The following is a 24,482-nucleotide window of genomic DNA, read 5'->3' on the forward strand; positions in this document are numbered from 1 at the left end:
GTTTACTAAAAGTCAAGAGTGAGTAATGATTCTATTGACTTTTTTTTTTTAAATCACAGACATTACAAAGCATAGTTAGGGGTGCACTGAAGAGCATTGCTGTGTGCCAGTATTTAAAAGCATGCTTCTTCAAATTTATATTTGGAGTTTTGTTTTTATGTATAGGACAAAAACATGTTTTTTAAAAAAATAACACTGAAATCTGATAATGTAAACTGTAGTGTGGATAGTGATCACATGAGAGTAACTGTAGCATGTTTGGTTTAGGATTTCACAGAGGAGGTTCAAGCAGCTGGTGGACAGGTTACTGCAATTTATTTCTTTACGCCTGTTTCCTGCAAAACCTGAAGAGTTTCCACCTATGGTGAAATGTACCTGGTGGATTCCATCAGCAACCAAAGTCCTGGCTTTATTTAGTAGGTATTTTTCTTGAACTGTGTATGCATATGTATGTGTATGTATATATATATGTACATTTGTGTGTGTGTATATATATGCGAGGGGATAGTTTATACCTCTCCTTTTCTGGGGGAGACTGACAATGATGGTAGCACAGTACAACCTACAATAAAATGCCAACAAGTAGTAAGCAACAAAAACATTTTCTATTGGCAAGTCTTCATACTTGCTTTCCAGTAGAGGGTAACTGCTATGCATCATTTTCCTGTAACAACTACTGAAGATCATTCAAACAAAAATCCACAGAAGTAACTGATGGTTAGGGTTTCCCTTACATTTATAAAAGCAACTGTTTTAAATGTGCAGTTGCCAGAATTTCTTCTGTAATTGGCTTACCCCCACAGAAGTATTTCGCATCTAAGAGAAGTTAGGCAATGCATATGCCTCTTAAGACCAAAACTACAGCTTAAAATAAGTAAGTCCCTGTCCAGTTCAACGTAGAGCACAGCAAATTTGACCATTGCAAATACAAATCTTCTCCTCCGCTCATCCCCAATAGCTTAGTGATTAGAGCATTTACTATGGAAATGGGACGCTTAAGGTCAGTCCCCTTTTCTTGAGGGGTAAAAACCCTTTCTCCTTTCTAGGAGAAAATGAAACCACCAAGTGAAAATTAAGATTGGAATGAGGATGTTTGCATTTCGATGTCAACTTAAAATTTTTACTTAAAAGCATTCTGCACAGTCCTGCCTGTCCAGAGCGACAGTTTAGACAGATAAGCTCAACTGTATCTAAAACCAAGAGGTGTGTTGTCTAGTCATCTATGAAAGAGTTGCTAATTCCTTAATTCTGGGAAAAGGGATATTTAGTAATTCAAAGTACACTACTTTCTGTCTGACCGATCAAAATTAAATTATGTTTAAGTGCTGCAAATAGAGAAAACTTATTAGCTGTTTGACATTATATGAATGTTACATAATGAGATAGGCAGCTTAAATGTGAATTGGTTTTCTTCATTTGGTCAAGTACTTAATTTTTGTACTGGTGAGCCTAGATGGTATAGTAGTTACCTGGGGAAATAGGCATATCTTCGCATACTATGTTTTGTGCCCCTCCCTTTCCATCCCTTTTGCAAACAGGCATCAAACTCAAACAGATGATTGTTAACTGGAAAGCATGTAGATGTTATATCGATAGCTATGTTTGAAATTAAATGAAGGTATTTAAGAAATCCATCTATCAAACTGCTTTTTCATTGATTTCAGCAGAACATAGCATTCTTTATCTATGAAACCTTAATTTAGTGTATATCATTAAGTGGGCTAGAGTCAAATGGAGGTTCTCTTATAAATGGGCTGAACTAGGGATTTACTATTTTCTACAGCAATTAATATGATATCATATGGTGTTGTGTTATGTTATAGTTGTAATTCTGTAGCTAAGACTGAGACAAAGTTTTTAGTAGCTGCTTTGGCTTAAAGTTTCTGAGGTCACTGGTACTCAGGATGCCTAGAAACAGATGTGCCGAATCCAGGCAGTATTTTAACTTCTGTGTTTTCTTTGTAGATGCTGCAAATAGTCTGATCAGTCCTTCTATTATTTCATATACGGATTTCTATAATTCTACACTTGATCATATTGATCTTATGGAAGAATATCATAACTGGCAATGTTATGGAAATTCTCACAGGTAAGAGGAATAACTGGTTGTTTCTGGTTAAGTAGTATGTCAAAGCACCGTATCTACACTATGTATATCTATCTTATATATAGTGTATATATAGTATACATACCCTTTATGTGTATATATAGCCACATTAAATACTGTATTTTATTGGAAAAACATAGTACAGCTACTACTTGCTATACTTGCTACTGCATGGATGTGAGCTTGACTGTAATAAATATCACTCTGCCTTTGCAAACTGGAGAAAAGATGTAAAATATAGATGATAATATGAGTTTATTATTTATTGGCATAGACTTCTAATAGTGTCTTACTACAAACATATTTTAACCTCCAATACATTCATAGAAAGTGGTGTTGTGTGCATACTTACCACTTAATGATGAAAATATATCTAATTACCTGTATATATGTGGCTCCGATCATATTTGTCCCAGTGAAATCAATTGTACTATTTCTGTTACCTGAAAATAAACACACAAGTTAAATCTTTACAGACTCAAAGCTTGCACAGGTATTTCTCTTCTTGTGAGAGGCAGCCAGCAGTATGATTTAGAAACAACTAGAGAAACAGGCATTTCATCTTTCTGCTAAAGTTTAAAATCTTAGTAACGTTTTCCTAATAAAAATGTTATTTTGTATAGCTGTATTTTTCAGCATATCAGTATGTATCACTCAGTCTTTACAGCTTGAATCACAAGATCAATTAAAATTTCCCCATATTTCAAGACTTTTCAGTAAGCTAATTTAAGACATCAGCCGTCCAAATGTAGCTTTTTGTTTATTGCGTGTGCAATTTTCCTTGCCTTTAGCAGCAGTTGAGGAAAACTTGGAAAACATAGTTTGCTCCACTGAAGCAGGTATTTTAGGCTAGGCTTCTGTCTGATACCCGATTTCTGCTTGGGAAGGAAGAAAAAAAAAAAAAAAACCCCACCAAAACCCATGGACACATGATAGCAATAAATGTACAGTAGGCTTTGCATAGTCTCAGTGAAAGCATTGGAATCTGAATACTGCTGAGCTTCAAAATTTTTTTTTTTTTTTTTTTTTTGTTATTGGCACCATCTGGCTGTTTTGGCACCCACATCCAAACTTATGAAAGGGCTGTGAGATTTCCACCTGCTCCAGTTCTTTTCAGTTAGCTGGGACACTGGGAATTCAACATATCAAAACAAAGTTTGCTTGATACATAATTTCTGGAGTAGCTGAAGTGCAGAATAGCTGTATTATTCTTAAAGTAAATTTAATTCTTTTACTTTTACAACCACACTTTTTTCCAATTTTACATCCACTTAAAAGAAAAACAACAACAAAAACCCAACAAAGAATCGCAATCAAGACTATATGCTTAGAACTAAGAAGGCCAAGTAAGAGCAAGTTCTGGTTTACCTTCCATATGAAATATTTTGAAATACATAATTCTTCGAACTAAATCAACACTCCTTGGTAAAACACTTTGGATTAGGATTTCCAAGAGACCAAGTGAGAATATTTTTCCTCATTTTCCTTTCTTTCCTAAAGACTAGAATGCAGAGCTTCTCACAGGCAGGATTCAGGGTGCACGTATGCAGTCTGGATTGAAGATGCACATGTAGAGTCTGAAGCTCTGGGTATTTCAATATGAACTTCTGCTAGGTGATGCATGAGCTAAATCAACAAAAAATTTACCAAAATAACCAGTAACAAAAAAATATTTTACCTTGATGATTTCTGAAGTCTTTGCAAATTATTCGTATTATCTGATTGCAGTGGAATGTGGCTGTGATCTGATATTTTAGAAGTCCTAAACACTTGTAACCCCCGGTTAAATCTGAAGGACCTGTGCAAAATCAGTTCCTTTGAAAATCAATTCTGCAGCAAATAAACCAAACCAGAAACATTTCTACCACGGACCTAAGAATGCTACACTGAGATAGCTGTTTTTCCTGTATTTAATAAGAAGACAATATTGTTTTCTTTAATTCAGTGTAGCAATTAAAATTTAGTATTTAAAGCAGATGGTTGTCTTTTATTATGTCTATTGATAATAATAAACAATAAAAAAGAGCTTTATTGAGGATAAGTATTATTACTAATTACAATTTCTAGTAGTATTTGCAAATAAGTTTGTTCTACTGAATTGAGTATCTATGTGTACAACACAAAAACACCAGCAGCTATTTGCAAATTACTGTCAGTGGAGGGAAGGTAGTTCCTGAATGATAATGCAAAGATTGGCTCCTGTATTCTTAAAAAGAAAATAATATGCTAGGTGCTAAAAGAAATATTTTATCTTCTTTTCTCTTGTTGTTAGGTTTTCTTTCTGTCAGTACCCATTTATTATTTCTATAGCGGCAAAAAAAGTTATTATTCAAAGGGACTCAGAACAACAGATGATAAGTATTGCACGGGTAAGTCATTTAGTGATAAATGTTTGTGTATCACCCATTGGTATTCTATAGGTTTTTGTTAGACTGATATTACATACAGCCTTTCACCACAACTTCTAGTATTTTGGACTACCCTGAAAAAGAACTTGAACTAGTTTACTATTCCTAGTCTACAAATGTCCATGCTGGATTCTCAATATTTTTTATTTTAATGTGCTTAGTTTCAGGATGCTTATAAATATCAGTGCTGTGGAAAAAGAGTTACAGTAATTTTTATTTTTTTCTTTTTTGAGAAACCAGCGTAATGTGCTAGCATGATAAATTAACAAGATAATTAAGGAAGAAAAATTCCATGAGAATTTTGGACTGTTTCCTATTTTATTCTGTGAAGATACGTTGTCATGGAAGACCAAGATGCAACTGTATGTTCACAAGTCACAGAAGAGGTACTGCTTCTGGGCGGCCTCTTTTGTTTTGAAAGAGGCATTGTCTGCCTCCTTCAGTGGTAATTTTCTTCAGGTGCTAGGTGATACTGGTTTCCTCGGTGCTCAATGTGGCAGCACCACCGCCTATCCATTCCTGTCTTGCTGGATGTGCCTTGTGAATAGCTAAGTAAAGCACAAGCCAGTCTCTGGAATCTTATGGGTATGTTTTTAACTCTCTGGGGAGTTGAAAAGGTTGTTGAACAATTGCCGCCACCTTGTTAAACTTCCTGATAAGTGAGTTTGAATATGGTGAAGTTAGTTTGAATATGGTGACGTTAGTTTGAATATGGTATAAATGCTCTCTGCAGTAAAAAAGAAATTGCTCTCCATCTCTTAGAAGATATTGAAGCAGCTATCATATTAGGGTAATGTCTTTAATGCAAGATACTAAGGACTTTTTACATTTAACAAGTGTGGCACTTTGTTTTTTAAATGAAGATACTGCATGTATGATGTTCTTTTTCATTCAAATAGCAAAGCCTTGTGGATAAAGTCTCTCGCAGACAGAAACCTGACATGAATATGTTGTTCCTAAATGTGAAAGTGAGGAGGACGCACCTTGTTAGTGATTCACTTGATGAGGTAACAAAAAATGTAATTAAATGGTGTGTTGCTGCAGAATAGCTATCACACTTAGATTTCAGTTTGATAAGTCATATTTAAATCTTTCTGCGCTAAGAGATTGGGAATATAACTGTATAATACTAAATAAAGAGAACTGAATTATTGTCACAATAGCAGTGCTGCAGATTAGATTGGGTTAGACATTATGAACTTTATTTTCTGTCCTCATACTGCTCCATACTAAGCCTATAATAAACATACATGTTTGCATGCCACGTGGTATGTATTTGTGTTTGCAATTTTCGTCTTAGAATACAGTGCATAATTACCAGGTTATATAGGACTTGGTTCCATGATAGGAGCATGAATAGTAAGTGACTAATCACTAATGAGTTTGTTCTGTTCTAATTCTTGGGATATTTTTATTCTTTTCCGTCACTAACTTCTCTATCCTATAAGAATTATTTTAGGCTTTCTTTTCTTAAGTTCTTGATTTTTAACTAATTCCTCACATTCTTGAAGGTAATATTTCCTTTTTTAGAAATGAAACAGATGTGTCCATTAAAGGAGACAATTCTTCAGTCTCCACTGAACCTTGCTAATTAACATTATTTAATGAAATCTAGTTCCCTACACTTACTCAACACTAAAAACAGCCTGATGGTATTGAAAAATAAGTCCAAGTGGTGAAAACAAGACCAAACAAGTTCTGATTACTCATGTTCAGAAAACAGAAGTTTAAACTTTTTTTTCCTAGATTAAAGCCTGTCTATTTTGGCCTTCTCTCCTAAGATAGAAGAAATATGAGTGGCAATATTGCTTTCCCTCAGGTATTGTAGGGATTTTTTTTACCACACTTAAATAACCAAGAGCAACTTCGAGATTTCTGATAGCCAAAATAGTCTCCTATTTATTTCTGATCTTTTCTTCTGCCCATCTCAGGGATGAGTAAGAATGTATTATATTATCCATATTCTCAAAAGTGTGGGGAATGGAAAGTGGGGGAAAGATGTCTTATTTGTATTTCGAATTAAAAAAAATAATTTGCAAAGGAAAATCACATCAGCTAATAAATACTTTATGTCAAATAATACAAATACCTACAGTTATAAAATTTGTGCCACAGGAATTTACTTGAGCAGCTAACAACATAGAAATTATTTTAGCACATGCATCTTCCTGACTGGTTTAAACACTTTCTCGGGAGTTGGCCAGTAATTAGTGATTTAAAGAAAAATTATATAGGGACTTGATCTGAAAGATCATTGCTAATTGTGAAAGGCTGTAATCTAATTCTTTGCAGGTCTTTTGCATACCTGGATGAAATGCTGTCTCTTAGGACAAAGGAATGAAAAGAGCTTGTTCCATTGTCTAAAAAACAGTTTTACAAAACAGCTGATACTTGCTGGCAGGTATCTTATGCTGAACAGAACAATGTCCAAATATTGAAAGTTTTAGCTACCTCCTTATTTCTAAATATCTCCATAGGATGTCTAATTTTTTTTTATCTATCATTTCTTCCTGGCAGAATGGCTTCTGTGCAGGTAAAAAATTATACAGGTCCAAAATATGCCAGACAGACTCAATTCATCGTATCCAGTAGCTTATTAAAAGCCTGTTTGCATACCACCTAACTTCTTTTCAAGCCTGGAGTGTGGCACGATGTGCAAGGTAGATGACGTCAAGTAGTCACGATTGTCTTGCTTCTGCAATTCAATCATTGTTTTAACATAGTTTTGACCTATTAATAGGAGATGATGCAAATTGCTAGTTTAAACAAAGCAAGAGCGGTAGAGACAGAGAGATGTGTTCTCTATGGCTAGAGGCAGTGATAATATGTTAAATCATCTTCTTTTCCTTCTTCCCTACCTATTTTGCAATAGCTAGCAAGGAAGAAGGCAGATCTGAAAAAGAAGTTGAAAGTCACATTTGTAGGGGAAGCTGGTCTTGATATGGGTGGCCTGACAAAAGAATGGTTTCTTCTTCTGATTCGCCAGATTTTTCACCCAGATTATGGTGAGTCCTCATAAATGTTCTTAAGTACAACGTGAAAATTTGTTCACTTTAAATTATCAAAACAGTGATGGATAAGAATTCTTCATTAATCCAGTATTAGGCAGACCAGTTACTAATTGATGTAAAAACAAAAGCGGGCAACTTAGAATTGTATATAGATGAGAAGTTCTCGCATAGAGGAAGGTGGAAGAGAGTGGGAAGTACTTGAAGAGCTTTGAAGATCTTGGCTTTTGACAAGGAGGTTCAAGCATTGCTGAAAAACTGAGATTTTGCTTCAGTGGTATGGCAAAATTAGAGGGTGAACAAATCTCTATCAATGGAAAGGTTTAGAATTAAAATTAGGATTCAGCTTTTTAAGACTCTGGTCACGCTAAACCTTGTTTCAGAAATCAGAGGCTCAATGTTTATGATTTGTTAGTATCCCTAGGCTAGTGAGCATATTGGATACGAGCAGGGGGATTCAAGACTAGCAGTAGATTTTCCTTGAAGTTCTTCCTCTGATGTATCTTGTGTCGTTACAGTGTTTCCATCTCTATCCAGAGACAGGATCTTGATTTACCTCTGGGCAGATGGGAGAAGGCCATCAATTATTTTATGGAGTAGGACAAGGATAATTTAAATCTGTTATAACTCAAATGGAATCAGGCCTTTGAAACGGTTGTTTCCATTTCTCTTCTGAGTAGAAAACTCTTACGAGTTTTCTATGAGTGTTAGTGAATTGCTAGACCTACTAACAAGCTAAGAAGCAAAAACTGTGCAAGCCATTGAAACACTGACACTTGTTTGCCCTTGGAAATTTTCTAGAATTCACACAAGTATATGTGTGAATTCGTATATTTGGATTTAAGAATAACGTTCTTCCATTTAGCTTAATATGTTGTTTGGTTGCAATTGGAAATTGGAACCAAATTGTAATTGGAATATGATATTCCTGTTCCAAAATAGGAAGAGACATATAGCAGCCTCTGAAGTAGATGGCTTAGCAAATATTCGGGTGTCAGACTCTTCTCCTAAGTAACTAGCGATAGGATGAGAGGAAATGGCCTCAAGTTGCGCCAGGGGAGGTTTAGATTGGCCATGAGGAAAAATGTCTTTACTGAAAGAGTGGTGAAACATTGGAAGAGGCTGCCCAGGGAAGTGGTGGAGTCCCCATCCCTGGAGGTATTTAAAAGATGTGTAGATGAGGCGCTTAGGGACATGGTTTAGTGGGCATGGTGGTGGTGGGTTGACGGTTGGACTCGATGATCTTAGAGGTCTTTTCCAACCTTAATGATTCTATGATTCTATTCAAGTGGAGATAAGGCCAAATGTATTTGTCACATGCTATCCTTGCCTCTTTCTTCTCATGCTGCATTTTCTGTTTTTACACTGTCCTCAGCTGTCTTCATATTGCTAGTTTAGGGAGTTTTCCTGGTTTTTGTAAGTAGCTACAGTTGGATGCTGTTATGCTCATTTCTGGCAAACTGCTGACTCTGGCCTCCTGTGTATCAGTGGTTTCCATTTGCACTGATAGTGTCTGCAAGTTGTAGCACTATTTCTGTGATTAGTATAGGTAGAGATTAGTTCTTACTTGAATCTTTGTCGTTATATATTCTGTTTGGGGTATCTGTGTGGCCAGTATTCTTAAAGTGGCCTGAGATGCTCTCAGGATAGAAAGGTCCTTCAGCCAGGTGCAGAGACAGTATAGGCAGATGTGAGACTGAATGAAATAGCCTGCCTCTGCTGTTACCAGGACCTGGAGCCCATAATGATATTTGCAGGCCCAAGGGGGAAGAAAAAAGGAAGATTTTTTTTGAGTAAATGGGAGATTTGAAGACATGAATGAGCATTCATAAACAAGCAGTTCAATCTACTTGTTTTATATTGCTGTAGATGGAGCTGGGTGGGGTTTTTTTCCCCACTCTAATATTTCTCAAATGAGTCAGCTTTCCTCAGCTGTGCATGGATACATTGCTGATGTTATAATGGGTTAAAGTGTTCCCAGGCTGGCTCTTATATTAGAAACATTGATTTCCAGGGACTTCAGCATAACACCTGACGGTCATTGGTAGAATGCAAGAGCTTGTCTGTCTTTGCCTGGAAGTGTCCATGTCCCTTAAATGCATGGTCCTCTGTTGTTTATAGGAGTCCTTCCAAAGGTCCAGAGTTTTGAGTCATAAATATGTCCTCAGATCTTCTGAGATCATTATTTGCCTATAGCCCTTCTTCCAGTAAAAAGGGGTCTGTGTGGAGAGATGACATTTGGTGATAACAACCTTAATAGGAAGCAATTTATCCTGGAGAAAGTGTTCTCTAAGTTTGACAGTTCTGTTAGTAAAAATGTGTTGTCAGCAGAGCTTGGTAACTGATGAGTTTGGAAACATTTGAGAGTAATTTTTTTTTCACCAGCTCTGGCAGGCTTCCTCACTTTAAAGTGTAAATTCTTTCATTAATACGACCATCAGTCAAGTGTGGGAGGAGTTCAGAAATGTTCTTGTCCCTTGGAACGGGACTGTATACTCTGCCGTCTTTAATGTTTAAGTTGCAAATAATGTGTGTCAGAAGTTTGGAAGGAAAAACATAGGAAAACATCACTGTTATTACCCTTTCCAGGTTAGCTGATCCTGCAGATTTAACCCCTGAAATTAAAGAACTCCCAGTTAACGCAGTTGTCTGCCCTCCTATGTGTGTTACGATGCTTTCTCCATCTTGTTGCGGACAATTAATAAATGGGATTTGAGACCTATTTTGTTCCAGCATCACTGCCATATTTCAGTATGTGAACCTTGCTCTGCCTTACATGCAACTGTTCTGTTGCTTCTGGTAGAGGCACTGTCTAAACATTTTGTGATGAGCACCTTTTTGAGATAAAGTTCAAAAGATAAAGTTAAGATTGTTCGGGGGGGGGGGGGAATTTGAAGGCGGAGTTTTACCTATACATTTTCATAAAAACTAGATGTCCCTGAGAGCTCAGTTGGATTTTTATTCTTTTTTTTTAATCCAAAGGAGTTTGTTTCATTTAAATATTATTTTTCCCCAATTTTGTCTTCAAACACAGATGTGGTGAGCTACTGCATACAAGATGTCCTTAGAACTATTCAGTGCTTTGGTTTGTACACTGACTGTGGAAACAATAATAAACTGTCGGCCCATTCAATCCCAACAAATTAAAACCAGTCATCACGTTTTATCCAATTTACTTCTGCATTGCTGAAGTTAACTTAGAATCATAGAATAGTTTGGGTTGGAAGGGACCTCTAAAGGTCATCTAGTCCAACCCCCCTGCCATGGGCAGGGACATCTTCAACTAGATCAGGTTGCTCAGAGCCCCGTCCAACCTGACCTTGAATGTTTCCAGGGATGGGGCATCCACCACCTCTCTGGGCAACCTGTGCCAGTGCTTCACCACCCTCAGCGTAAAACTAAAGCTAAACTTCACTGTTAGTGCACACTTAACTAGAGTGTAAGTGTCTTGTTTCTCTGAGCATACTTCCTAGGCATCTTAAAGCTGTTACGTGGTTTCATTATGTAGGTTTTTACTTTCTATCACTCTTTAAAACAGAATGATCCATATCCGACGCAAATAGCAGTCAAACTAGTCTATAGTCATGATTTCAGTAGGATCTAGCTTGTCATTTAGACCAGTGAGTGGTTTTTTTAGGGTATTTGTGGTTTGGGGTTTTTTTTTTTAACTTCTCTGATAGAATTTTTTGACAGAAAATAGGAACCATACCCCTTTGCTGCTAGTGTGTGTATAAGATAAACGTTTTACGGCTTTCTGTTCTAAGAAGGTAAAACTTACGGGATTCATGCCAGCATTTTTAAAGATTGTCATCTGCTATTGACCCAGGAAGGGAGGAAGAAATGGGTCTACATTGCAGCAAGAAAATTTTTGGTTAGACAATTAACGTTTCTGGCTGTACAGATGATGAAGTACAGTAAAGAAACAGATTGCACAGAGACAGTGCAGAATATCCACGGCTGGAGGCACTGAAGAACACATTGCACCGGCAGCCATCAGGGCTGGTGGGCTTGGGCCTGCTTCAGGCTTGGCGCTGCTCTTGGTGGTCCTTCCGCAAGCACCTGGAGGCTCCTGCTGTGGGTGGGAAGACGGGGCTGAGAACAAGCGTGGAGATATGGGCACTCCTAGGAGCACTTTTAAGGGTGCATATGTGAGAAAGATGAGGTTTTGTACCACTTTTTATTGAAGCTCAGGCTTTGTAAAGGCCACCGTTCCCGTTCTGCAGGCATGTTCACCTACCACAAGGACTCGCACTGCCATTGGTTCAGCAGCTTTAAGTGCGATAACTATTCTGAATTCCGATTGGTTGGAGCTGTATCCTTTTATGTCTGCTAGACAGTGCTAAACAAACAGCCATTCAATGAGTTGGTACGGGGATGAAATAAGGCATTGATTAAAGCTCATTCAGATGTTGTATATACAAGTGTGTTCCATTTTAAATATATAAAAAGAATGTCGTTCAAGCAAGTGAACTAAAAATAGGAAGAAAATGGTGGTATGTGGGTACGTGGTACGTTTTACAGTCAGAAAATACTAGAATTAAGATTAAACATACAACTTGTGTATAAGTTGTAAGTTTTTATGTACTTACACCTCTGAGTTTCATTCAGTAAACATAAATGAGCCTGTATACATTAATATTTCGTTTATGTCCCTGTTGATCAGTATGTGGCTTTTTTTTTTAACTGAATGGAAGCCACATGCTATTTTGAGCATAAGTTTATCTCCTAGGTTTTCTGTTGTGCTCAGATATGAAGTCCTCAGACAAATGATTTATGATAATACATGCTTATAACTCCACTAAAATGAGATGATGATGTCCCCATTTTACCGATTGCAGTTGGACCAGATGATCGTTGTAGGTCTCTTCCAACTGAACTATTCTATTCTAGTGAAGCTGAATCGTGAACTGGATTCTTCTAATTTTTGGTATAATTTCAAATCTGTTTCACAAGATACACTTAAAGGTGCTAGCTGATGAGCTGTAGTGCCAGTGCAGGTTTGTCTTTATGTTTTTAGAATTATTTAAAACAAAAATTGCTATACTGAGCTTTCTCTAGAATTTTTGGATTAAAAATATATACCTACAGTTCCCTTTAAAAACTTTTTTCATAACAATACTATGGAACAATTTATTCTAGAAATGCTTGTATGGAATATTATGATGAAGATTCTCAGTGTTCTGTCAATGTGCATCATTTGACCATTTTAACTACTATTTAATTGTAATAAAAACTGCATTTAAAATTGTCAGTCCAAAAAAATTAAATAATTTCCATTTCTTCTGTTTGTTTAGCATGTGTTAGATTATGCTGAGTAAAATCTTAAAACACTTTTTCCAAGTTACTTAAAATATTAACTGTAATAAGGATGTGTGGGGTTTGCCCTTAACGTTTGACATATATAGCTTATGGGACTTGCTGTATATAATAGCATCACCTTGGATATTCGTTTCCCACCTTGCTGCTACAAGAAATTATTGAGTCCTCCCATTGTTCCTTGCGATCATAACACACTTGTAGGCATCTGTGATGTCACATTAGATGACCTGTTTCAGATTATGCCCGTAAGTATTACCTTTTTTCAGAGGCTAAATTACCAATTTAAAACCTGTTTTATTTATATTTAATGCTTGAATTATAAACTTTGAAAACAGCCTTTTTTTCAGCACAGGCTGGTAGAGTCTCCTTTTCTGTTGAATCCAGAAGTTCTCCATGTTTTCTAGCATAGCAGAATTTTTGTTGATCTACTTGAAGTTAGAATACCAAAATCTGATATGAGCATTCTAGACACATTTTCTGTAGTAAAAAGAAAAATGTAACAGCTTATACTGAAATAAAAATAAATAAATATATATACACACATATTAATTAAGCAGTATGTTTTTCTTTGTGTACGCATTTTGAACATACAGCTTTTTCCAAGATACTTTCTGTATAAAGTAATCATTCTGGCATGTCCTTGCAAAGTACATCACTTAGTTTTGTAGATTTACTAGAGTTTTTATTCATATTGTAGGAACTGGCCCATGGACTAAGTGAACTTCTATCCTATGAAGGCAATGTCGAAGAGGATTTTTACTCAACCTTTCAGGTCATTAAATATACAATTATAATTCTCAAACTCGTTCAGTGATTTTTACCAATGTTTCTGCAATGGAGTGGCCTACTACTGTGTGATTGCTGATTGTTTGCAATATAACTGCACGGGCATTAAAGCTTGCTTCAAGAACCAGTCTAGTCCTGGGGCTTCAGGGCATACAGAGGCTGGCTCATTACGGGGCTTTCAGCTGTTGTCCCCTGGCAGCGTAGGTGGATCCGAGTACTGACTGCCAGGGTCGCATGGCCAGCTGCTGGTGCATTTCCAGCTCTTTGCTTGCTCTGACACCATCACCTTGCAATCGGTGACCTGGTTTGTGGAATTCATCTGGCTGCAAAACAATCCTTTCTCTGACTAACCCAGATGCTAGTCAAAGCTTACTCTGGTTATTTTATACGCTTTGTCCTGACCTGTATGTCTGCTACTTCAATCAAGAAAGCCTTTTTCATTTATTCATTGTTTTAGAACACATACTATTTAGTAAAAGTTCATGCTGGTTTATGGATGTTTATTGGACTAGTATTGACCTTTTTTTTCCCCTCAGCTTTGAATTACATTATTGTCAGATCATATGAGAATTTTTGTAAAGTGTTTACTTTTGAGTTTCTAGCTGAGCTACAGTGGAACAAATACCTTCTTAATTGTATTTGATGCTCCTAAATTGTTCTGTTGTATGAAAAACCCTGCGGCTCCAGAGCCTGCAGGTCAGTTTGATATGCCACTGTGTAACAGGGTAAATTTTTCTACTTTGAATACCAATTTCTTGAGCAATTTGTTGAAAATTGTAATACTTAATTTTTAAAAACCCTACAACCCTCAGAATTACAGCATGTGCTAAAGAGAGAGACAGGTGAAATACATTAAATAATAAAGACAAGCTTTATAATTTGTGAGTATATGAATGTATTTTCCAGAACTGACCTTGACGCCTCTTTTTCTCCAGGTTTTTCAGGAAGAATTTGGTGTTATAAAATCTTACAACTTAAAGCCAAATGGAGATAAAATTCCAGTCACAAATCAGAATAGGAAAGGTACTTCAATACATATTAACTACACATATTTGGCAGATTTAAGTTTGTCCTTTTTTTTCCTTCTTAAAAGCCTAGGTGTTCTTTAACAAAGTGAAAATTAAATTACTGTAGTCCTTTCTGGTATGCCTACCAATTTAATAGTATCTAAAATGAAATGCATTCATTTTTCTTAATTCAGTACAATTTGAGAGCACAACAAATTATTATTTAAAATTATTATGATGTAACAAAATAAAATGTTTTTCTTTTTTAGAATACGTGCAGCTCTATGTTGATTTTCTTCTCAACAAATCAATCTACAAACAATTTGCAGCTTTCTATTACGGATTTCATAGTGTCTGTGCTTCATATGCATTACTGGTAAGAATAAAATGAAACATAACACCTGTTTCAAATATGTGACAATGACATCTAAATTAAACAAATTATGCTGGATGATTTTAGGATTCATGAAGAATCTTGATTAATCAATGCAGTTGATTAATCCAACATAAGCAGAAGAAATTAAGAATGTAATCAACTGTAGCGTTCCATTGAAAACAGATAAACAAAGCTCCACAAGCTAGGTTTATCAGTATGCATTCACAGACACTTCATGGGCTCTCGTGTGAATGTATTCCCTACAGTTACGAGCAGCAGAGCAACTATGTCTGTGTGCTCTTGAGTGACTCCGCTGAAAACACCTATTACTTTTTGCAGGAAGAACACTCAGTGAGGTTGAGATTAAACATTCTTCCTGTTTGGCTGTTGGAATGCCTTTTGTAACTTACATCATCCCTTGTGCAGTAAGAAGAGAAAGAAGAGGCAATTACAATTTGCATGAGATTTTCTTCATTCCTGTGAAATTAGCCAAGTATGACACACTTGCACCAAAGTGAGATCTGACTACGGCAGGGAAGGTTCTGGAAGGAGAATGAAAATCCATTGAAATGCCATGTTATACTTTCATGCAATTTAACGATGTTGTAGTAAATGAATAAGTAGGTTCTGCAGGTGTATGTTTAGCCGTTGTTAAACATGGTTTATTGTTATTGTATTTGCTTTGCGCAGCAGTGTGTACAACTAAGAGTCAAGTTCTGTCAGCCACTGCTACTCATCAACCTACATTGAGACTTTTCAGTGTAAATGAAATAGAAGTTGTAACCAAAATTGAGATCAAGACCCTCCCTCTGAATTCCATATGTACAAATTTAATTTCCTTCCTGACCCATTTGTAATCTAATCAGATGACAAGCAAGTCAGTGTAATAAATGTAAGAATGAAAAAAAAGTGAGGAACAAAAGAAATACGCTAAAATATGATGTTATCCAGTAATTTGCTTTTTACTATATAGAGTAGTAAGAGATTCTTCAAAGTACTGAGGAATTCATTTTTCTATAAAACAGTATGTATCGAAGTTATAGATTTATATTGAATTATATTCTGTTATTTTTTCTATAATGCCAAAAGAAAAATTTAATCTGAATCTAGTAGCATCACTTCTCATCTTTAAAAAAAATTAAATATTTTATCCTTAATTTCTGGCAGCTACTTCGTCCAGAAGAAGTTGAAATTCTTGTCTGTGGCAGTCCTGAACTGGATATGTCTGCTTTACAGCGAAGTACTCAATATGAGGGCTACCAAAAAACTGATCTTACTATACGGTAGGCTTAATTTTTTTCATTCTAATTACTGAGTTTAAAAACACCATGGAATGGTAGACCGTTGGGAATAATCTCTTCAAGCATAATCTGAGAATGATTGAAGTTTTAAAAACCCATTTCCAAATAAGACAAAGACACTATGAAATTATCTATAAGTAGGAAGTGTTAGATCCTTAATGGCATAATATGTTGCTGAATACCTTTAAAAGGTTATGATCAGATTGAAATGGAGACAGTTTAAAAAGAGTAGCTTCAAATCCTGCATAGTGAAATCTGAGTCTCTTTTTAGAAGATTGGATAATAAAAATATGCTTTTTCTCTTCCAATTCTATTTGATACTAAGGACATTTATATTAGTGAATAGAAGGCATTTATATTTTTATAGAAAAGTGGGTTTGGGCATCATTTGACAAGACACCATTCCAAAATTCATAAAACATTTGTACTTGTCAGGTCCTTAGGAATTTATTTAACCTTGTATATTAGGATACTACTGATGTCCTATATATTACATTAACTAAATTCTCAGTAAGTGACATTCATCATGTAGTACTTGCGGTTGTATTATTATCCTCATACTGTTTTGTCATGATATTGCATCTTACTTCATTTTCTTCTCCCTCTGCCCTGAACATAGATACTTTTGGGATGTAGTGCTTGGATTTTCTCTTGACCTTCAAAAGAAGCTGCTACATTTTGCCACAGGAAGTGATAGAGTACCTGTGGGAGGAATGGCTGATTTGAATTTCAAGATTTCAAAGAGTGAAACATCCACTAATTGGTAAGTAGTTTTCTGGATTTTTTAAATTTTTTGTTAAATTATTTCCTGAGAGCCCTTATCACTCTTGAATGTCTTTTTAAAGAAGAGCAAACTAATGTATAAGGAAGAAACTGCATGGACTCCTTTAGTTTGTCTTCAAAACGTTATTATACCCATTTATTGATTGCGTAGGTTTTGCAGGTGACCATCTAATACAAAATTGATTCTGCAGTCAATGTTTACATTTGAGGCCAGGAATTCTTTATTTATAGAGATTCCTTACATGTTTTCAATGCAAATAAATTATTTGTTTAATTGTTCCTAACATGACAGCTGAGCTAATGAAAACGTACTGTGAATCACCATGGATTTTTCTGAATTCATTGAGTCTGTTTGTCATTATGTATAGCAGCCCTTGCAGTTGCAGAAAATGCTTGTATTCTTTCTTGATGGTCTAAATAAGAATTTTAACATGTATGGCTGAGAAGATATAGCATTCCTTTAGGGTCTCTGTGAGTAAGTGTATGGCTGATACAGAGGTTGCTGAGAAGAAATAGGAACAAAGCAGCCTTGTAATTTCATTGTGAAGGTTAAATTGTTCATGCCAAGTTCTTATGTTTCTGGTAGTGTTTTATTTTGTATTGAATCGACTTGAGAAATTCCACATACTTTCCAGCTAGTATTTTGCTTCTCAAGATTGGAGAAAGTCACCTTAAATAATTTGGAAAACTGTATAGAAAAGCTCGCTGCTCTGAAGCTCACTGCTAAACAGTAATTGCTGCTAAGCAGTAATTACTGGCTTTACCTAGATTTCTCAAACATTTAGGGTAATCAAAATACTTAAATGGAACTATATTTTTAAAGTCAAAATTTTGTTGGGTTTTCTGTGGAGAGCTGAATTAAATGCATAAACAAAATAAATTTTGATTTTGTTTTTAAATAGGATTTATCTCATTACTGTGGTATTTCTAATGCTTTATTCAATGAGCTCTAATAACTGGTTCCAGTAACATGTTAAAGGAACATAAGGATCTGATGAAAAATGAAGAAAAACCAGTCAACGTTGAATCTCTGTTTAAGTTCATTCTCCTGTAAATTGTTCTTTTTCTTAAAAATGGGAAAATGTGTTTTGAAATAGTGTGCATTTTAAAATTATGTAGGTCTGTGTTCTGCAAGATAACTGTTGCAGTCAGACTGCCTGCGCAGGGATGAACATAGACATGTTGGCATTGCATTGCTCACACAATAGGATCAGAGTATAACAGCAGTAAGAATTACCAAATTAATATCCAGTTTCCCAACTTTCCAAATTCTGAAGCACGTGACTCCAGTCTGATTAACAGATCTTTGCTTGCTTGTTTAAAGGGCGGGGAGGGGGAAGTAGCTTGGGTTTCCAGATCTCGGGGGATTCCACACCCTTTCAAGAACATTTGCTCATGACCAAAGGCCAAGCTGCTCCCATTCAAAAGACTGAGGGCTTCAATGAACACAGAACTAGAGAGCTTTTGAGTCACGTACTAAAATTTAACTTCTAAGTGTCCAAGTTTTAGAAATTTTTCAGTGTGTTGGGTTAATTCCAAATGTCAGGTTGAGCTTCAGCTCACTGTCTTTCTCCTCTCTCCCCCCCCGAGTAATCAGCTGTAGGACAAGTCTATATCCTTAGTGCTGTCCTGCGTGTCACTTGAGAATATAAAAGGCAAGAAGGTGCCATAGCTTCTTACTGCCTGGGGCTATGAGGCAGGATGTTAGTGGCATCTCATACTGATGGCAAAACAAATGCTTCTGCTACTGAAGAACAGTTCTCATCAAACCAGTCGGTTCTAGTGAGGAGAAGAGTTTCCAGTGTTTCATTCAGTCAGGCAATCCTAAGAGGTACCTGCAATATATATTCAAACTCAGCTCTCAGAAGAAACTCGAAGCTGAAGGTGTTGGTATGGCTAAGACCAAAACTTGTGAACTGTTTTTTTTCCAGGGCTTCAATCAGCTCCTCAGTGCTCTGCACTGAGGCATGTGTCTGTAAGGATGTATTTTACCAGGCTGAACTTTGAGTTCTGTATCCTTACAGTAACTGTGGTTCATCTAGGTGTCTCTATACCTACTGCAGGACCCACCTTCCTTCTTCATGTTGTGGATTCTGATTATACCCAGATTTTGTATTTAGAGAAAAACTGAGTTTGAAGTCACATGGTACCTGGAGTTTCCAATACCTGGAGGGAGATGTTTCCAACTTAACAAAAAAAGAAAGGCAGGGAGGCAGTTGCAGGCAAACAAATTCACCTGAGGTGCATGTGACCAACAGTGGTGTTATGTGTGTTTAACAGCACTTGAACCATCAACATTAGGATAAATGTTCCTTTTACAGCATTTCTTATTTAAGTAATGTTTAACTGAAAATGTGTAGGCAGTTTGTAGTGTTCTGTTTCTATTGTATTATTATTAAATGTGGTTTTTTGTGGGGTTTTTTAATTATTTTAGGTTACCTGTGGCCCATACCTGCTTCAACCAGCTTTGTCTCCCTCCTTACAAGAACAAGAAGGAACTGAAGCAAAAGTTGATCATTGGAATTTCAAATGCAGAGGGTTTTGGTCTAGAATAAAATTAAATACTTTAAGAACAGCATTTTTATGTAGCATTCACTCTCTTCTAATTGTGCCTTTAAGCTTTTTGTTGTTACGTCTCTTGATACTGTGCCAGTCTCACCCAACTTAGATTTTTTTTTTTTTTTTTTTTAATAATTAAATATGAAGTGTATGGTTTTTCCTGAATGGCAATACATTTACTGCTTGCTTTGTCACATAGAAAGTAGCTTTCTTCGTACAAAAAGCTAGTCTATTTGATAAATGAAACACAACTAAGACAATTTCTAAGTTATAGTTTGTTTCTGTTTTTTCTTAGTAGCACTTTATCATTAATCATAATTCCTTTACATCACAGATATCCCACTGGGAGATAATATACAGAATATTTCTTTATTAGCTAATCCCAGTGGTGGAATGTTTTCAATTAACATGAATAATAGGAAAAAAAAAATAACATACAGCATGTAGCCATATTTTCACAAAGGCAAATAGGAATTTTAGTCTTTATAAAATGTATGCAGTTTTAATATTCTGGTTTTCCTTGTCAATGAAACAGGCTGTCTAAGAAGCATGTAAATAACTGCCTTTGAACAAATAGGGTTTTGATAGTGCCATTTACTGCTAAAAAAATATTTTTTATGAATTAGAGGTTTTAGATGTTCTATACTCAGCTTTTACACTTGACTGTACAAGAGTGTTAAAAGGTAGTTTCTTCAGCTTGAGGGGATTCAAGTTCAAACTACAGGTATTAAGCAACTTGTATGTTCATTCTTTGACAGCAAACTAACCAGATCTACTGTAGCATTATAGTAAATAAAACTAGATATTTTAAAATAAATTCCACATATGGTGAAATATTTCAGGAAAAGAATTAAATCCACAACACATGGAAAACTGATGTAGTGTATCATGCTATCATTTTTTTCAGCGACTTTGTTGAAAGTCTTAAGTAAGCTGTGACAAAAGTGAATACAATAACATTTCAGAAGAATGTTGATGCTTTCATTAACTTGAAGGCCAGCATTTAAAGACAATGTTTTGTGGTTTTCACTACACAAACTACATGAAAAAAATTCTTGGTATGCCTGCTCTGAGTTAGTAAATTAGGAGCTGGGAAAGAAACTGGTTCTAAAATGCAGATGTAATTATAAGTCTGGGGTTTATTCATTAAACAGAAAGAATTTATCAGCATGCAGTATAGTATTTTTTTTAATGAGTAGCTAGTCTGTGTTCTATAGATTTTTCTTTCAGCTGAATGAGGCCCAGATCGCTCAAGACACTTTGGCATCTAATTTGTCAGCTTTCCCCATTGACTTCTGCTGGGACATGGATGCTTAAATATCTTGTAGTGTCTGTACTCAGTTACTTATTTGCAATAAGAGTAAAATATTATATTATTCTTGTTTTCCCTTTCTGTATTATTTACATACAACCAACAGATTTACACATGGTGAACAAATTAATCTGCCTAATCTGTAGTTTCAAAGCTGTTGTGGATTTTCTTCCAATAGCTAAGTGTAAATTTTATTCTATTTCTTAGAGAAGGTACTGGCAATTTTACTGTTTTATTAAAGCAGAGATAAATAGTAGGATATTTTAAAATATTTGGCACTGTATTCATTTTGCTCTCCTTGAAACCAGTAATAAAATTTCCATTGACTTCAGCCTGGAACAAAACTAGGTTAGCACAGAGAGTGTTAAAAGCAGCTCTTCAAACTTGTGCATTTTACATTTTCTCTCAAATGGAGATTTTAAAGTAAATTTTAATTTACAGGATTTTAGATGTTGAGAAATAAATGAAACTTTCACCATTGCACTGAATGAACTAGATAGCTTCAAGCAATGTTAAATTTCCAACAGCGGAATGTGGTGGACATAGGTAAGAAATCTGGAAACAAACACCTCCCCCCTTTCCCCTCTCTGTAGAATTGGACTCACGGAAGGTTGGCTTATGAATAAATAGCTATACAGTTTGTCTGAAAACACGGCAAATTAGCCAAAATATTTTTTTATGGCTTAAGCCCACTTTTAATAACTATTTATCTATTATTGTTAAAATAAAAGCTTTATCTTCTTATTTTCACTGAATTGCACTTTGCCTTGGGTTTAGTTTTATTTATTGAAGCTTTTTGATTTACTGTGTAATATTACCTCAGAATTCTAAAAAGGCTATTGTATTTGCATCAGTTTTTAAATAAGATTGTCATTCAATGACATTTTATATATTTCCTGATGTTGATAAATGAAATAGTAAATTTTGTATTTGTTAAATGAAAGCATTGCACTGTATTTATGAAATAAGCCTCTGATCATTTTGAAACTTTTCCTCAATGGATGTTTTGTTGTTCTTTTTGTCTTGCCCTGTAATCCAGCAAATTTTTTGTTTATCTCCATCATTGTTTTGTACCGTACAAAAGAAATCTGGTTTGTATAAACTTGTTCATTACTAAGTATCTATTTTTATGTATTAAAATTGTGCAGTCATTAAATCAAATATTTCAATTTCTGGCCTCACTTGTTTAATTTCAGATTTCCAAAATTGATCATAATGGGTTTAAAAATATGATCAACCTATCTGCTTTTGTCTTATTTTTCTTTTGAAAAGTTTTCTTTACAGTAACAATTTTGCTAAAACATTTTGAAAAAGAAACTGAGTTTCAACTACCAGACATACACCCAGAAGTATATTCCGTATTTATAGTCAAAATTACAGGTGTTCCAGTGCATATCATGGTGTAACAATGCTGCAAAATAGCATGGATCCTCAATTTTCCTTATTTTATTTCCTCAGTTGCCAGATTACTTTAAGGTACAAGGGGAGACAAAGCCAAGCTGTTGTACGTTTTAACTTTTTCTGACTAATTTTAACGCTGACATCGGGAGGGGCAGGTAACAAGAACATCGGGCAGGTAACAAGAACATCATGCTTTCTCACGGACACAGGTACCGATCACAGGACGAATAATATCTGGACTGATTCAAACTTGCCTCTTGTCTCCTTTGTACCACCCAAGTTACCTACAGATGGCAGCAAAGATGAGGATTGAAACCACTTAATTAGATGTCAGACTTTCCTCTTAACTAACAGTAGATACTGTAAGTACAAATAATGAAGAAAAAAGTTATATCTTATAAATGTATATCACAAATAATTTCAGATTTGCAAAATCAGCAAATGTAAATTGGCTTCTAGCAAATGAATACGGAGGAGGGAGAAGCAGTCGCTTCTGTCTAGTGTTGGGTTTTGAAAACGTCTTCTCTTTCCCTAATGTGTTGTTGGGATCAATGAGAGACTCTGCCAAAGCCTCTAAGAGAGGAGACAGATTGTTCCTGATCTCTGAACAGCCAATAGCCTCAAGGCTGATATTTAGAAAGCAGTTAGAAAACCTAGCTTGCCTTGTCCTGTCCAACTAGGGATCAGATGGCTGGTGCTGGGGCTTAAAATTGAAATGCAGTACTTCCTTTTGATTTTTTGGCCAAAAGTGGTGAGGTTCCTTCTCTGTAGTTGTAGTTGGTGGTGGTACTGGTTGACTTGCTCCAAAAGCAAATGCTGTATCTGTTGTTACTTTTCATAGCTGTGGTATTTAATATTCTTTCAGAATCCTTCCCTGAAAAAACTGAAATATCTTAAAGGTCCCGCAAAGCCTCTGTTTTCATGTCCTGACTGGCAGATTGTAAGAGCATGTGTTTTTCCTTCTAGAGCACCTAGTTCTCTTCCAAGAAAATTTCTTTTTTGTTTGGATCAAATAATTTTCCATTCTATTTGGATCTTATTTTTCTTCAGGATCTGTGCTGTTGTATGTGGTGTTGAAGTTCCTTGCACTTTTAAAGATTCATAGTGTCTAGGAAAATAGTAACAGGACGGCTTGGACTGCCACAGCTGTTTCCCTTGTGCTAGAAATGTTCTAATTCATAGACAGGTGGGTTTTGTTGTTAAATTAACAAGCAAAAATGGGCCCCCAGAGATGTGCACCTTTCAAATTGTTAATTAAATCCTTATTGAAGACTTTAAACCCCAATGGCTTTATGTAAAATATAACAAGGGAACAGGTATGGCAAGGGTTATTATAGTTTGATATAGTTAGTGCGTTCATAACTGTAGAATGGATATCTGATTAAAAAATAACTTGTTCTACAAACTACATTTCGGAAAGAGCACTGAGGTCAAGGAAGACGGAGAGATTTTGTCTCTGAGGATCTGGTAGAATAGTTGCTCGTTAAACTCTGGAGGGGTGGGAGAAGTTCATGTAAGTTGGGCAGCACCTAACATCAGTTCTGGACTCTTCCGCAGTACTAATGTTAAATAATACCTACATGCGTAAGAATAGGGTATATACATTAATGGTTTTGTTGCATGTTTCAGGAGTTTTATGTTCTACCACAGCAAGGCTTCATTTACCATTTTTCTTTTTGGCATCGATTTTTATGGTGTGATATTTGTAGTGAGTGATGAACAGACTTTTACTTTCTGATGCAATATTTTCTTCCCATGAGAGTTGTCCTACGTTATCTAGATGTATGATGGTCAGGTTTAATTTATGGGCTTCTTGTTTATATGGTGCTTTAACTCTATAGCATGCTTTTATATTAACCAGGAGGAATGCATCTGTTCTCACAGAGTCCTTAGTATCTTTACACTAGCATCTCTGGCTGCTGCCACACTGTGGATGCTAACAATCCAGCCTCCGCTGGTCTCTGTAGGCATTATCAGAACAGAACTATTTGTAACTACATGTAAGTTGTTCAAACCATCTCGTCAACGAGTGAGTTTACTCGATGTACATTCAATCTCTTTGCTCTAGCGGAGAGCTAGAATATTCATTTATTTTGCTGTTCATTTCATGTCAGT

At 35.7% G+C, this 24,482-nt stretch overlaps 1 protein-coding gene across 1 annotated transcript in view; it reads left to right on the forward strand.

Annotated features, from left to right (window-relative positions):
- HECTD2 (HECT domain E3 ubiquitin protein ligase 2) overlaps positions 1 to 22,143 on the forward strand; it is a 41,492-nt gene extending 19,349 nt beyond the window's left edge. Inside the window, exons 9-21 of the mRNA XM_076338747.1 lie at positions 268 to 416; positions 1,966 to 2,089; positions 4,380 to 4,476; positions 5,415 to 5,522; positions 7,388 to 7,520; positions 11,747 to 11,835; positions 12,929 to 13,087; positions 13,540 to 13,614; positions 14,564 to 14,651; positions 14,905 to 15,011; positions 16,179 to 16,294; positions 16,932 to 17,075; positions 19,530 to 22,143. Coding sequence (XP_076194862.1) covers positions 268 to 416; positions 1,966 to 2,089; positions 4,380 to 4,476; positions 5,415 to 5,522; positions 7,388 to 7,520; positions 11,747 to 11,835; positions 12,929 to 13,087; positions 13,540 to 13,614; positions 14,564 to 14,651; positions 14,905 to 15,011; positions 16,179 to 16,294; positions 16,932 to 17,075; positions 19,530 to 19,650 — 1,510 coding nt within the window. The 3' untranslated portion in view covers positions 19,651 to 22,143. The remainder of the gene's footprint in view (positions 1 to 267; positions 417 to 1,965; positions 2,090 to 4,379; positions 4,477 to 5,414; positions 5,523 to 7,387; positions 7,521 to 11,746; positions 11,836 to 12,928; positions 13,088 to 13,539; positions 13,615 to 14,563; positions 14,652 to 14,904; positions 15,012 to 16,178; positions 16,295 to 16,931; positions 17,076 to 19,529) is intronic.
- Positions 22,144 to 24,482: the final 2,339 nt, after the last annotated feature.

This window comes from Aptenodytes patagonicus, chromosome 5 (assembly GCF_965638725.1).
Source record: "Aptenodytes patagonicus chromosome 5, bAptPat1.pri.cur, whole genome shotgun sequence".
Classification (NCBI taxonomy): Eukaryota; Metazoa; Chordata; class Aves; order Sphenisciformes; family Spheniscidae; genus Aptenodytes; species Aptenodytes patagonicus.